The 16,541-nt window shown below is 42.6% G+C and overlaps 1 protein-coding gene across 10 annotated transcripts in view; it reads right to left on the bottom strand.

Annotated features, from left to right (window-relative positions):
• The window catches only part of rbms3 (RNA binding motif, single stranded interacting protein), a 321,058-nt gene that overhangs the window by 51,824 nt on the left and 252,693 nt on the right, over positions 1-16,541 (bottom strand). For all 10 annotated transcript variants that reach the window (XM_088010352.1, XM_088010348.1, XM_088010351.1 and 7 more), the window contains one exon: positions 1,642-1,748. In XM_088010352.1, coding sequence (XP_087866478.1) covers positions 1,642-1,748 — 107 coding nt within the window. The remainder of the gene's footprint in view (positions 1-1,641; positions 1,749-16,541) is intronic.

The following is a 16,541-nucleotide window of genomic DNA, read 5'->3' as shown; positions in this document are numbered from 1 at the left end:
TTTACACAAGCTGCTCCAGTGCTTTGAAATCATTTCTAAACTGCTGAGGTATGCAGAACCATTCATTTTAACAGTTGTAGTGAATGTCATGGTAATCAGATGTATCTGGCCTGTGCCGACTTCTGGGAGCGTGCACAAACAGTCGACCTCAGATGAAAGATAACCGGCGAGGTTGTTCAGGAACCACCGAATTTCTGGCCTTCCATGAACTGGAAAAGTCTGGATCGCTTTTGATATTGCAACTGAACAAAACATGATGTTAACACACAAGCATTCTGCTCTAAAATCAATCTGCAACTGCCCACATGCTCTCTGAAGAAATATTATAACAGAAGTACGACTGCAGGAGGAAATGTCATGCTTTCAAGCCAAAAAACAGCGCTCCAGTTGTCATGCAAGAGAAGCATCATTAACTCCATTAATTTTAACTAAGATGAATGTCCAAATATTCAGCAGTATTTACACCAGAAGCTTGTTGATGGCTGCAAAAACGATGTAGTTTAGGTCTGACGTTCTAAGTGAAACGCAAGCAGCCGTGGGGATGTATGCATGCGTTTGACCCTGTGAGGATTAGAAAAATCCCATGATAAATTGAAGTCTCAACATACAGATGCTATCTTTAAAACCCATTAAAAGTTCTTGTGTGGAATTATTCTACCATAAAAATAAATAAATAAATAAAACACAGCCCATAATTAACTGGATGTGTTCGGTGCAGTTAATCATGTGATGAAGTACTGAGGGAGACGCGGAGCCCAATTTATAGTCCAACAACCAACAACAAATGCACACATAGAGACTGTTTTCTGAAGGACAAACATTTCATCTCTCTGGGTCTTCCCACGCTGCTGCTTCAGCATAACTGTCAGCCTCACTAAACGTGTGTGCCGGCTCTTACGCATGTGCTCGCATTCTTCCTCATCTGTATATTCCAGTTTAAAGGCTCCCCAGCCTGTGTCCTCTCCGCGTCCTTTCCAGTATAGACGGTTGTTAGCCGTGACCTTGTATCCGCATGTTATGGTGAATCTGGTTTTGGGTTTCCTGCCATTCCGATGTATGGAGGGAACGTGTGTTCAGTGAGGCATTTGGCTAGAGGTGCAATTTACACGACAGCTCATGTGCATCCAGGATCAGTTCAACCTGCTGTTTATTTCTATTTTTCCCCTCATATCTTAAAATGGACGCAAATGGCAAATCATTTCTGTTCGCAAAAACACGAGATATGACGGACAGACTTGTTTGGGTTTTTGGAAGGCCTGCATTTACAGCAGTAAATCTTAACATTTATTCTAACATTATTGTCATATTTGAATGCAAATACTTTTGTTTTACTTGTGAATGAAATGTGGTTCCTTGTAAAAGTCTTCATATGTCACCACCAACACGCCAAGAGTGCTTGGAAAAAAAATCCCACAAAGAAGTTTCAGTAATTCTGTCTGTGGTTACAGAGCACAGACAGCACTGAAGCCATTTGTGGACAACTACAGAGAAGATATAATGGATGTAACGATTCCGTTTCTTCACATTCACTCCTCCTAAGACTCGACTCTACGGACATGGGAAAAGCTCAGGGTCACTCGGCATTTAGGATTTTCTCTCAGTGAGCGAGAGTAAAGTTTTGTACTGTCCCAAAAATCTCACCTCCCCTTCTCTGTGCCACGGTCTCCCATTCTGAGGATACTTGCTCTGGCTTTGGCGTTTCTTCTGCCCTCCGTCTGCAAATTTGCACAGCAAAGGCTCCGTGGGGGCTGCAGAGAAAGAAAAATGAAGGTCAAAGACATTTTAGAAGGGTGGCATCTTGTGACCCTGCAGAAAGGCGAAAACCCTTTTGAACCGCAACACCTTTTCTCTACTTCTGCCATGGCATTTCTTTTTCTGGCTCATTCCGTTCCTCTTTTCTGTGTCCTATGGAGCTGCTAGACAAATTCCCAGGTTGACAAGCTTGGCAGGCCCTCCCTGTCCTCGCTCCGGCTGGCAGCCCATGAAAGAGCATTGCAGGGTATTGTTGAAATAATAATCACAGTAATCGCGCTTGTAAATACCTCTTAGATGGTAATGGAAGACGGCTCTGTCAGCCAAAGCTTTTTTTTTTTCTTTTTCTAGAAGACGTCCTTGTTCTTGAAACATAATCGCTGCTAGCTTTACCATAACAGCAGTCTTCTCTTTTCTTTGAAATTTTATGTATTTTCCACTCAGTTTCAGGACCTCACTGCACTGCACTGTACTGATTAACTCAGCTTTTCTTTTTGCTAACCCTAGAGGCCGTCTATGAAGTTTAAAAATTATGAGAGAAAAAAACAAACAAACAACTATTGTAATATGAAATTCCTTCCAAGACAGCAGCTGTCTTTCACCAGCAGCAGGAAACCATGACAAAGCTCGAGTTAATTTATTGAAAACTAAAAAAAAAAATCAAAAAAATTGTACTGTTGTCTCTCCATCACCAGCCTTTTGTGCACATAATTACCAGTAAAAGGTCAATGAAAATGATGACCTATGCTGCTTTAAAGTACCCTCTCAAAGGGCACTTTCTCACGCTCGTGCTGCAGGTGAGCACTGACAAAGGCAAAATTAGATTCAGGTAGATGAGATAGCATAAAAAAAAAAAACTCTGAAGAAAGACATTCTCAGGGAAAGAAAAAAAGTTGGGAAGGAGATGGGGGAGCATGAGAAACTAGCAGCTCTCTTGGCTGGGGACCAGACGGTCCCGACAGAGTCCGTCCCCCTATTTCAGTGTGTGTCAACAGAATCCCTTTAGAGGCCGAGAGTGGAGATGAGAGAAGGGACACGAGCCCGTGGTATAAAGCCAACAGAAATGTATAGTTACTAAGACAGAAAAGATAAAACAAAACGAAGAAGACAGAGAAAAAAGATCGAGGAGATCCAAAAGAAAAAACTATGAGGAAGGGGAAAACGCTTCAGACATCCGAGTTTAAGTTGATAAAGCTGCAATGCACTACAATTCAAACAGAGTAAATTATTCAAAAGAAATTGACAGAAAACGTTTTTGTAACCATATTGCTTCATTTAGGACAGTTGGATGAACATCATCAGATTTAGATTTATTTATCTCATGGCAAAAGTAACCGATGTCTATGTGCGGATAAACGTTCGAGCAGATTTTAGATGCATCCCAAGCTTTCAAATGTTAAAACAATTAATAGAGAGAGTAGAAATCTTTTCAAGTGGAATCAACACACCACATTGTTTAAAAAAAAACATTTTAGATCAAAAACATGGCATTTCTTGATACCTGCATTTGTACAAACACTGCAGGGTAAATCACAAGGTGGAGAGTTAATGGTTACAAAGGCCGTACTATTATTCAGCATTTCACTTTTCACCTGTTGTACATTTTCACTTTGACAATACCAGTAAAAAACATTACATATACAGTAAACGACACTCCAGCATTGCCTTTAATCTACTTCATATTATGTCCAGCAGGATGATGCACCAGGCCACAGACCTCAACATCAAACTGGCTTCTTGAACATGCAGTTCGTTCACAGACATCTGATCTCAATTCGACAGAACCTGGAATGGAACAACCACATTGTGGATGTGCAGCCAACAAATGTGGGTCGGCTACATGGCATGTCGATCTGAACCAAAATGTCTGAGGAACGTTTCTGACAACTTGTCAAATGCGTGCCACAAACAAACTATGTCATCTCTAAAGGCAACAGAAGATCCACCCTGGTTGTAGTGGGATGCATCGAATGATTTGTTTTATGCAACAGGATGCATCACAAACAACACATTCTGTAGCTCTTCAATTGCTCCTCGTTTCTGTTTGGACACACATAAAAAGTGCTTTTGATATTCCTACATACCAGGGAAGAGGAGAAATAGTGTGACTGCAGTTTTAGACGGAAAACAAGCTTGTCCAGACTCTAACCCACTGCTGCTCAGCACCTGGTGGCCTATAGGAGGAGCCTGACAACCTTCCTGTCATCGCGTTCACATTATAGGCCGGGCAGCTCATAATGTGGCCGCATTGTGACGACGTAGGGAAAAGAAGGGGTCTGCCTGCAGGAGGTAATGCAACCTTTCATCAAGTCAAGCCAGTGAGAAAAAAATGTGTTTGTCACTTTAATCTTTGCTTGCAGATGCTAAAGGTTGCTGGACCTCAGTAAAAGCACTGCATCATATGACTGCAGTAAAAGACGTTTTGTTCAGTAGAAAGCGATGCGGATGAAGGGAATGGAATTAAACGGCATGCGACTTTTACAGTTCAGTGCGAGATTTGAGCATCGAAACGCTTGCATGTCAGAACTGAACCTGCAGCTGCAGAGTACGTTTAATTATTTTTGGGGTTTCGTTGTAGCATTCAAGGCAATAATTAAAAACTAACTATCCTTACCGATGTGTCAATGCAGCCCTCAGCCAGTTTTTCATCAAGATGAAACTTTTCAGAGTCAGCTTGGGAGAATGTAGCAACAAAGGGAGAGTGTGAAGAGGCTTCAGGAAAAAAAAAACAACAAAAGCTTTTCCAAACCTCTCCTCTGGCACTCTGGGAGATAATTAGCTATTGGAGAAATTTAGAGAATCTGACACAGAGCAGGCTGACCTTCCCTGTGTGACTGCATTCCCAGTTCCCACAGAGGAATGGCCAATTTGTTTAAGACTGAAGCCCAAGATCAACAGCTTCACACCACCCCACCCACTCTGTGAACACACTCACCCCTCTGTTGCCCTGACACACACTTACACGTACATACGCTCTTTTTCTGCTCTTAAAGTCTCTCTGTACTGCAACCACACACACACACACACACACACACACACACACACACACACACACACACACACACACACACACACACACACACACACACACACCCCCACACACACACACACAGTAAGAGAAGCACACAAAAACTAGCACCACACAAAAAACAGAAAGTCATCGTTGGCAGAGGCAGGGCCACAATGCTGCTGATGTTGTGCCTTTGGCCCAAAACCTTCAAGTGGAACACATTTCACCTTATAAGTGGAAAAAAATAGAGGTGCAAGAGGGGGCTGCTTAAAAAACTGCTATGGGCCCTTTTTTTTTGTTTTTTTCCATTTAACGATCTTAAATCATTGGAGAAAGATGTGAAGTACTTTTGGTTGGAGGTTAACAACTACTGCTAACAAGGTCCTCCATGGGAAGCCCTAATTGTTTTTCATGAGGGTTGCCTTAGGAACCTGTAAATAAATTAATGAGTGAGCACAAACACGAACATTGGCATCTGGGTCATGGTGAACCCACTGCAACACTAACCACTATTCACGTGCACACAATGGCGGAGGGGTTCAAAGTGTCTTGTATAAGTATTTACACCCCCTTACTATTCTTTTTTTTTTTCAGATTTGTTACCGTTTTTTAACATCAGACACTGATACTGTCAAGCAAAGAGAGAAATATTGAAGAGCATTTTAAATGCCTACAGCTCTAAGTAGAACTGGAAGGAGCATGTAGCTCCTGATAAAATGTTATCAGGACTACTATTTGTCACACACTTCAAAATTATTACTTTTATTCCTACATAGAATATTGTTGCGTTTTAATTTCAAACTGGTTCTGGTCTTGATGCGGCAAAGGTGGCATATGTGTCCCACGAATGACAGTTGACATACCAAGTAGTGTGTCTGGAGGACTTTGCTCTCATTTAGCTGTTGTACTTATAACCAACTATGTTGCTAATAAATACGTAAAACCTTTTTTTATTCTTTATATCTAACAGTGGTTTTAATCTCTGAAGAATGTTTCAGAGGGGCTTTGAAGTTTGTCCCAAATTATTGTAAGGGACACAGAAAATATGTGGAGGAAGGTATGCTGATCACATGAGACCAAAAAAAGAAAAAGAAAAAAAAACTTTTTCGCCAAGATACTACCGAATATTAATCCTGCTCAACACCCTGAACGCACCATCCAATTAAGAGCTGATGGGAAGATGGATGAGGTGAAATACAGAGCAATCCTGGGAGAAACCCTGCAAGAGGATGCAAAAGACTCGAGACTGGGGAAGAGGTTCAACTTCCCACAGGAACCACGACCCTAAACAAACGGACAGAACTGCAGAGCTAAATCCAACTGAGAATCTGTGGCAAGATGTGAGAATGGATGCTAACAAATCCTATCCATCCAATTTGACTGAACCTGAGGTATTTTTGCAAAACTGTCAAGTCGTTTGATGTGCGCAGCTGCAACAGATCTACTCCAAAATACTTAACAGTTCTAATTGCATTAAAAAAAGAGCTTCTACAAAGCGATGGTTCAGAAAGTCCAACTACAAAGTCACCACATTTCAGATGATATCCCAACAAACTACCCTGTAGCCTGTGGTTCTAACAACAACACAGATGAAAAGGCTTGCAAGCCACAATAAGATGTTCTGAGATGCAGTGACTGTAGACTCGTGCATGTGGTTTTGAAGAGATAGGCTTTCCGCTTATCAAGGAACATTACCACACAGCACAACAAACCACAAAGTATGCACCGATATACGTCTGCCAAACAATGAGATTATAATGAGAACTTCAATGAAATCTTATTTTAAGTTGCTCCTGTTTGCACAGGGTGAAGCTATAAGTATTGCTGTTACTGTCGGTTCCCGTTGGCCGGCATCTGGTCAAAATCAGTACTTTTCTCTTCGGCTCTGGCAGATAAAGAGGGAATATGCTCTGGATCATCTCACAAAGGCCAGCTGAATACCATCTTGATCCGCGAATGCAAATCAGCACATGCATTATGTCAAAGAGCAGTGGAGTTTTGAGACTCTGCATCTTCACATCACAAGCTGCTGTGGCCTTGGTGACGACTGAGGATCTGCATCTTCACATCCCAGAGGACCATCTTCTCTTTCCAGAGGATGACGACGCAGACCTGAAGGAGGGTGTTGGGTTCCCAGCATGTGAAAGGTCCGACCTCGAGGAGGGGGTGTCGAGAAAAGTCGAGCTCATCCCACTTCCCCATGCTGGAGATTTTAGTTTAATAATAACAATAAATAAAGTTATCTTTAAAACTGATTACACAGGTGACATCAAGACCCAACAGTAGAGTCAGATGGTAATAAAATTAATCTGGTTGTGTGTGTGTTATTGTGTCCTGCTTTAATTCTACTTTTTTCTATTTAATCATAAAAAAAATCATAGTCAGACAGAAGGAGTTATGCAACAGGAAAAGCAGGTTTCCTGAAAAAAGAGGAAGTTTCCAGCCTGCAGTGATTAAAAATAGTTCAGACTGCTCATTTTGAGCTCTAAAGGTTTAAGGAATAAAATCTAGACATTTTGAGGAATTGGATAAAACCCAGAGTAAAATACTTAAATTAATAATGATAACTTATGATTAAGCTAATAATTAATATTGGTTTAACCGGTGGTTGATGTTGGTTTGATTATAAGAATATTTACACTTACTCTTATACTTATTGAAATACTTACAGGTGAAAGAAGTAACTGTAACATGGTGTCAAATGATTAGAATAATGAATTATTATTGGTTTCTTTTCAGAAATGTCTGTAAGAACTCACATTATGATTATAAGAGTAACTAATAAGTAATGGTTATTATAATATTGTAAGTGAATGCTAAATCAGAGAAACTAAAAGGTTATAAATGTGATTTTGACATTGAACTGGAAATGGTGTAAAATGTGTAACTGTAACTAAAGGTCACTGATGTTGTGTTAGAGGTAGATGGTAGGTGAAAGGTCAGGTGGAAAGAGGAACTGATGGGAGAGCGGAGGTGTCCAACGCCTTATTGCTAAACTTCAACTTACCTAAGAGAAGGTTAGACACAAGAGGGCTGTTGAGCAACTCGGGGACATTAGAACAGACATCAGGTCATGTCCAAAGATGGTGATGGATATGAGATTATCGGTCCAAGCAGTCAGCCAATGAAACAGGCACAGCAACAAAGCTAGCCAATGCAAATGCACCAAAAGGGTGGATAAACCCTATATAAGGTGAGTGCAAAAGAGGAATCTTTGGTTGGATCCTTCAGGCAGCTTCGAGCCAAGATCGAGATGGACAAAGAACTCTGCAGCTGAAGAAGAGCCGGGGCCACAGAACCGAAGACTGTTCTGCACATGGGGACCAACCCGTTAGCCCCGCAACATGTGGCTTCAAATCGCACTTTTCTCAGCTGGGTTCGAGACCCCAAAGACAAAGCCAAAGACAAAGACCAAGGCAAAGATGAAGATAAAGACAAAGATAAAGAACAAAGGCAAAGAGGAAGAACTGGGTTCCTTCCATGAGACCAGCCCTTCTACATCTCGAAGGACCAGAAAGATGGTGAGACGAGGAGAAAGGAGCTACAGAGCTGCAAGACAAGAAGGAGAGGACCGCTATGCGCATGAGGAAGTCACCCTGAGGCCCAAGATCTGCCGCTCTGACTCAGTACTCTTCCTGTACTGGGAGCCTCCTGCTGCTGCAACACCTTTTTCATCATCAGGCCAGTTCTGGGGTTCAAAATGCCAAACTCCGTCCGTCTCTCTCAAAGTTTTTCTTTTTTAGTTCACAGTGTCAGCATTAGGGAAAGATAGGCTAGATTATTGATTTTACTTATTTGATTATTTCTGCTACTGATTTAAGCTGTACTGACCCTTGCAAAATTGCCTTACTAATAAAATAATTAGCATTAAGAAAATCTAAAAGATGTTGTGGACATTCAGTTAATGAGTCACCTTAAAGTTCTTTGATGGTTGTAGAATAGCTATGAAGTTTGATTCTGGGAGGAGAAAGTGGAAAATGTTTTATAGGTTGCTTTTAGCCAAAACTAAAACAACACCCTTGGGACTCGCCCGAGTCACTAAAACCAACCTGGTTCAATAACAAGTGCAAGTTGTAATAAGAGAAAGAGCGACCGTTAACAGGTGTGCTCTGTGAAACTAGCTGATTCTGGGCTGCTCTATCTGGCTAGTTCACAGGGTGAAAAAGGGTGGGACATCTGGATGAAGGTCGTTAGAAACCAGGCTAGTCTTTCTCGCACCCAGCTTAAACAGAGTTTACTTCAGTTCTGGGTAGGGTAAATCTCGGCAGATTTAGGAAACTCAATTCACCCGTTAGACGGAGAGCTGGGAGCAACATCTCCCTCCTCTCAGAAGAGGAAGTAGAGAGAGAGAAGGGGGGGGGGAGGTGTTGTTGCACAACGGGTGAATTGAGTTTCCTAAATCTGCCGAGATTTACCCTACCCAGAACTGAAGTAAACTCTGTTTAAGCTGGGTGCGAGAAAGACTAGCCTGGTTTCTAACGACCTTCATCCAGATGTCCCACCCTTTTTCACCCTGTGAACTAGCCAGATAGAGCAGCCCAGAATCAGCTAGTTTCACAGAGCACACCTGTTAACGGTCGCTCTTTCTCTTATTACAACTTGCACTTGTTATTGAACCAGGTTGGTTTTAGTGACTCGGGCGAGTCCCAAGGGTGTTGTTTTAGTTTTGGCTAAAAGCAACCTATAAAACATTTTCCACTTTCTCCTCCCAGAATCAAACTTCATAGCTATTCTACAACCATCAAAGAACTTTAAGGTGACTCATTAACTGAATGTCCACAACATCTTTTAGATTTTCTTAATGCTAATTATTTTATTAGTAAGGCAATTTTGCAAGGGTCAGTACAGCTTAAATCAGTAGCAGAAATAATCAAATAAGTAAAATCAATAATCTAGCCTATCTTTCCCTAATGCTGACACTGTGAACTAAAAAAGAAAAACTTTGAGAGAGACGGACGGAGTTTGGCATTTTGAACCCCAGAACTGGCCTGATGATGAAAAAGGTGTTGCAGCAGCAGGAGGCTCCCAGTACAGGAAGAGTACTGAGTCAGAGCGGCAGATCTTGGGCCTCAGGGTGACTTCCTCATGCGCATAGCGGTCCTCTCCTTCTTGTCTTGCAGCTCTGTAGCTCCTTTCTCCTCGTCTCACCATCTTTCTGGTCCTTCGAGATGTAGAAGGGCTGGTCTCATGGAAGGAACCCAGTTCTTCCTCTTTGCCTTTGTTCTTTATCTTTGTCTTTATCTTCATCTTTGCCTTGGTCTTTGTCTTTGGCTTTGTCTTTGGGGTCTCGAACCCAGCTGAGAAAAGTGCGATTTGAAGCCACATGTTGCGGGGCTAACGGGTTGGTCCCCATGTGCAGAACAGTCTTCGGTTCTGTGGCCCCGGCTCTTCTTCAGCTGCAGAGTTCTTTGTCCATCTCGATCTTGGCTCGAAGCTGCCTGAAGGATCCAACCAAAGATTCCTCTTTTGCACTCACCTTATATAGGGTTTATCCACCCTTTTGGTGCATTTGCATTGGCTAGCTTTGTTGCTGTGCCTGTTTCATTGGCTGACTGCTTGGACCGATAATCTCATATCCATCACCATCTTTGGACATGACCTGATGTCTGTTCTAATGTCCCCGAGTTGCTCAACAGCCCTCTTGTGTCTAACCTTCTCTTAGGTAAGTTGAAGTTTAGCAATAAGGCGTTGGACACCTCCGCTCTCCCATCAGTTCCTCTTTCCACCTGACCTTTCACCTACCATCTACCTCTAACACAACATCAGTGACCTTTAGTTACAGTTACACATTTTACACCATTTCCAGTTCAATGTCAAAATCACATTTATAACCTTTTAGTTTCTCTGATTTAGCATTCACTTACAATATTATAATAACCATTACTTATTAGTTACTCTTATAATCATAATGTGAGTTCTTACAGACATTTCTGAAAAGAAACCAATAATAATTCATTATTCTAATCATTTGACACCATGTTACAGTTACTTCTTTCACCTGTAAGTATTTCAATAAGTATAAGAGTAAGTGTAAATATTCTTATAATCAAACCAACATCTACCACCGGTTAAACCAATATTAATTATTAGCTTAATCATAAGTTATCATTATTAATTTAAGTATTTTACTCTGGGTTTTATCCAATTCCTCAAAATGTCTAGATTTTATTCCTTAAACCTTTAGAGCTCAAAATGAGCAGTCTGAACTATTTTTAATCACTGCAGGCTGGAAACTTCCTCTTTTTTCAGGAAACCTGCTTTTCCTGTTGCATAACTCCTTCTGTCTGACTATGATTTTTTTATGATTAAATAGAAAAAAGTAGAATTAAAGCAGGACACAATAACACACACACAACCAGATTAATTTTATTACCATCTGACTCTACTGTTGGGTCTTGATGTCACCTGTGTAATCAGTTTTAAAGATAACTTTATTTATTGTTATTATTAAACTAAAATCTCCAGCATGGGGAAGTGGGATGAGCTCGACTTTTCTCGACACCCCCTCCTCGAGGTCGGACCTTTCACATGCTGGGAACCCAACACCCTCCTTCAGGTCTGCGTCGTCATCCTCTGGAAAGAGAAGATGGTCCTCTGGGATGTGAAGATGCAGATCCTCAGTCGTCACCAAGGCCACAGCAGCTTGTGATGTGAAGATGCAGAGTCTCAAAACTCCACTGCTCTTTGACACCCCCTCCTTGGAGTTTTGATGCCTCCCAGGAAGTGACGAATGTCGAAGAGAACCCAGGTCGCTCTGATCCTCAGCTGGATGAACTGTCGATTCTTCAGGATGTGGCAATTCCTTAAGGACAGGTTGATGAGCTGACGGACTGAGGCAGAAACTTCACAAAAAAAAAAAATCTGGAAGTTCAGCAGAACAACACAAAAAGCATAAGCAGCAGGATGCTTTATCCACAATCGTAATCCTTTTCCGTCGCTGGAGGTCGTTAAGGGGTACTGGAGTTGTCGGAGGCATCAGAAGTTGTTCAGGTCCTGGGAGGAAACTGTTGACCCTTCCCCTTCCAGGTGTTCAATGCTTTGTTGCAGGATGATCTTTGTGGTTCTCTATGATGCCACTCCTTCCTCACGACTTCAGTCCCTTTTCCATTTTAATCCATCCGTTTGTGACAGGAGTTCTTCTTTAGCATAATCCAATTTCTTCAGGGCCCTCCCAGTCAAAGCCTTGAAGTTGTTCTTTGAATGGCAATCATCCTGTAATAGTGGAAAATCTAACACAGGATGGCATGTTGCTTGATTCTTGCAATGTTCTGGTTCGCTTTAGCTAAGAACTGGCTTGAGCACTGACCTTGTGGACCCCTTTCCTCATTAATAGTACTGTTTTGCAGTGCAGTACTTGCTTCACAAAATTCTTTCCGTTGAATTTCAGCTTGATCACCGTTGTTGCAGGCTGATCTTGAGCTTTAATCCAAACTTTCTGCCCTGTTTTCAATGACACTGCAAACCGCAACTTCCCCTTTCCCTCTCTGGGCCAAAAGGAGAAGCGCCTCTGCCCTCCTGCTTTCCGTGACGTGAACGGAGTTTCTCTGCAGGGGAAGACCTACTCTTCTACAGCTGTCACTGTTACATCATGTTCATCAGCACGAAGAGGTACTCCTGACCTCTCTTTTCTGTTATCCATGGGGTCTGCTACATCCATGCAGACTGAAGCCCTGGGTAATGTGCTCTTTGATGAACACCCTTCCAACCGTTGCCCTCGGCGACCTGCGTTGTATTTTCCACACACTTCACAGTCCCTCAGCACGCATTGGACTTGTTTCAGTGGGATCCAAAGTTCATGCTCTTCCAGCTCCTTACGGGTGGATCGCACGCCTGCATGTCCTAAGGCCCCATGCACGCTCCGCACGACCTCGTCCCCGTACTCTTCTGGGACCTCCCTTCCTCTGGGAGAACTGTCCCACTTCTCGATTCCAACAAAGACAACCTTCCTTTGATTCACTCGAGTCCATGTCTCAAATCCCTCTCCATACAGAATCACTCTCACTGGGGCTGACTGGAACAGGGATCTAGACAGGGATCAATCTTCATCTTCTCTCCTGCTTGTCTTTGTGTTCGAGTCGCCTTTCCCCCAAAGCCTCTCTTTAGCCTTCGAGCAGGGATGGGTCCAGGCTATTGGCTACTGGCTTCTCGTCCGGATATTCGAATCTATCCTCAGCAGAAGCTCTCCCTCACCTGCATGCCATACAGTTACTGCGAGGGTTGTGACTGACAGCCGGATCAGTCACCACTAACTCTATTCCTTAAGAGCTAGCCTCCAAGTGAGCTATTCAGATACTCGCCTCTCTGTTTTTACTGACTTGGTTAACGTAGGTCCTTCCTACTCATTTGAAATGGGCCCACCTCTTCTCAAGGGGCGGTGCCCCACCTCTTCTCAAGGGGCGTGGCCCCACGTTGGGCGCCACCTTGTTGTTGCACAACACCTCCCCCCCCCCTTCTCTCTCTCTACTTCCTCTTCTGAGAGGAGGGAGATGTTGCTCCCAGCTCTCCGTCTAACGGGTGAATTGAGTTTCCTAAATCTGCCGAGATTTACCCTACCCAGAACTGAAGTAAACTCTGTTTAAGCTGGGTGCGAGAAAGACTAGCCTGGTTTCTAACGACCTTCATCCAGATGTCCCACCCTTTTTCACCCTGTGAACTAGCCAGATAGAGCAGCCCAGAATCAGCTAGTTTCACAGAGCACACCTGTTAACGGTCGCTCTTTCTCTTATTACAACTTGCACTTGTTATTGAACCAGGTTGGTTTTAGTGACTCGGGCGAGTCCCAAGGGTGTTGTTTTAGTTTTGGCTAAAAGCAACCTATAAAACATTTTCCACTTTCTCCTCCCAGAATCAAACTTCATAGCTATTCTACAACCATCAAAGAACTTTAAGGTGACTCATTAACTGAATGTCCACAACATCTTTTAGATTTTCTTAATGCTAATTATTTTATTAGTAAGGCAATTTTGCAAGGGTCAGTACAGCTTAAATCAGTAGCAGAAATAATCAAATAAGTAAAATCAATAATCTAGCCTATCTTTCCCTAATGCTGACACTGTGAACTAAAAAAGAAAAACTTTGAGAGAGACGGACGGAGTTTGGCATTTTGAACCCCAGAACTGGCCTGATGATGAAAAAGGTGTTGCAGCAGCAGGAGGCTCCCAGTACAGGAAGAGTACTGAGTCAGAGCGGCAGATCTTGGGCCTCAGGGTGACTTCCTCATGCGCATAGCGGTCCTCTCCTTCTTGTCTTGCAGCTCTGTAGCTCCTTTCTCCTCGTCTCACCATCTTTCTGGTCCTTCGAGATGTAGAAGGGCTGGTCTCATGGAAGGAACCCAGTTCTTCCTCTTTGCCTTTGTTCTTTATCTTTGTCTTTATCTTCATCTTTGCCTTGGTCTTTGTCTTTGGCTTTGTCTTTGGGGTCTCGAACCCAGCTGAGAAAAGTGCGATTTGAAGCCACATGTTGCGGGGCTAACGGGTTGGTCCCCATGTGCAGAACAGTCTTCGGTTCTGTGGCCCCGGCTCTTCTTCAGCTGCAGAGTTCTTTGTCCATCTCGATCTTGGCTCGAAGCTGCCTGAAGGATCCAACCAAAGATTCCTCTTTTGCACTCACCTTATATAGGGTTTATCCACCCTTTTGGTGCATTTGCATTGGCTAGCTTTGTTGCTGTGCCTGTTTCATTGGCTGACTGCTTGGACCGATAATCTCATATCCATCACCATCTTTGGACATGACCTGATGTCTGTTCTAATGTCCCCGAGTTGCTCAACAGCCCTCTTGTGTCTAACCTTCTCTTAGGTAAGTTGAAGTTTAGCAATAAGGCGTTGGACACCTCCGCTCTCCCATCAGTTCCTCTTTCCACCTGACCTTTCACCTACCATCTACCTCTAACACAACATCAGTGACCTTTAGTTACAGTTACACATTTTACACCATTTCCAGTTCAATGTCAAAATCACATTTATAACCTTTTAGTTTCTCTGATTTAGCATTCACTTACAATATTATAATAACCATTACTTATTAGTTACTCTTATAATCATAATGTGAGTTCTTACAGACATTTCTGAAAAGAAACCAATAATAATTCATTATTCTAATCATTTGACACCATGTTACAGTTACTTCTTTCACCTGTAAGTATTTCAATAAGTATAAGAGTAAGTGTAAATATTCTTATAATCAAACCAACATCAACCACCGGTTAAACCAATATTAATTATTAGCTTAATCATAAGTTATCATTATTAATTTAAGTATTTTACTCTGGGTTTTATCCAATTCCTCAAAATGTCTAGATTTTATTCCTTAAACCTTTAGAGCTCAAAATGAGCAGTCTGAACTATTTTTAATCACTGCAGGCTGGAAACTTCCTCTTTTTTCAGGAAACCTGCTTTTCCTGTTGCATAACTCCTTCTGTCTGACTATGATTTTTTTATGATTAAATAGAAAAAAGTAGAATTAAAGCAGGACACAATAACACACACACAACCAGATTAATTTTATTACCATCTGACTCTACTGTTGGGTCTTGATGTCACCTGTGTAATCAGTTTTAAAGATAACTTTATTTATTGTTATTATTAAACTAAAATCTCCAGCATGGGGAAGTGGGATGAGCTCGACTTTTCTCGACAATTATAACGCATCACTTGAGGCGCCGTAAATTCACTCGCACGCTCTCAATAGGACTGTACATCTGTTTGGCCTGAATGGTGAAATCAATGCAGGAATGCCCCAGATTTGCGGAGCGGCCGAATAAAAGGTTCTGCGCAAAGAAACGGCCAGCTTTTCAATCTCATGACAGCTACAAAGGAGGCCTCTCACAAGCATTTGGAGTCAAACTGGGCTGGGCTTGCTCCACTCCTCACGCGTCCAGAGCTAAAAAGGGCAAACAGAGAGAAGTGTTCAGTTGCTTCCCCCAAAATATAGCTTCAGTCTAAGAAGCTACAGAATAAAGAAGCTTTCATTTTCTCTGTCACTTTAGTTATAGAGTACTGTGGGTGTCTAGTTGGATGTGTGATGAGCTAAGTGTCTCTGAAAAGTCCTTGGATATCGCACTGTGTTTTGCTGCAAGGACATGTTGAGTGAGATCATGAAAAAGTAGGGAAGGAGACATTACTTTATTGGAATTCTGCTGCGCTCTGACGCTGCTTGAGGGGATCTCTAATTGGATCAACAACTGTCCGATTCCCATCAGCCGGATTGACCTGTTTGCCCAGACTGAGGAGAATTTATCTTGGGGGTAACAGAGAGAATAAGAGTGAGATGGAGGCTGAAAGAGAAAGACTAAAACAAAGTGCAGTGGGCAGTGTGGCACATCCACATAAATACAAGGAAATAAAAAAAAAAAACAGGGGTAATAGTAAGGATATGTCAGGTGAGGATTATGGAATCAAAACCACAGCAGTGCTGAATGCATGTCGACATTTTCCGAGTCAAACAAACAAGCTCAGTGTGGCTGCCAACGAGAAAGGCAGGAGGCAGCAGCTTTTCCTACAGGGAGGGCTTTGACGGATCCCAGTCGATAGCTCTCACAACTGCTACACTGGCTTCACATCCTTCAGCATGAAAATGAAGACAGTCTGCCAGCCGTTTTGCTGACAGGGACGGCACACATGGCTCAACGATACAGCCCAATAAATGGAGCCGGCACTGGCACGGAGCGACACGGATAGGGAGAGCGTGATAGACGGAAAGACAGATACGGTGTCATAGACGGACGGACAGAGACAGGAAGAGACATTGACAGAAATGGGCAGGAAAGGGTGTGGGGGTGGGA

The sequence above is a fragment of the Poecilia mexicana genome, unplaced genomic scaffold (genome assembly GCF_051168715.1).
Source record: "Poecilia mexicana isolate PSO_F unplaced genomic scaffold, ASM5116871v1 scaffold_11, whole genome shotgun sequence".
Lineage (NCBI taxonomy): Eukaryota > Metazoa > Chordata > Actinopteri > Cyprinodontiformes > Poeciliidae > Poecilia > Poecilia mexicana.
Note: the sequence above shows the minus strand (reverse complement) of the source record. Positions and strands in the feature narration are given on the sequence as shown.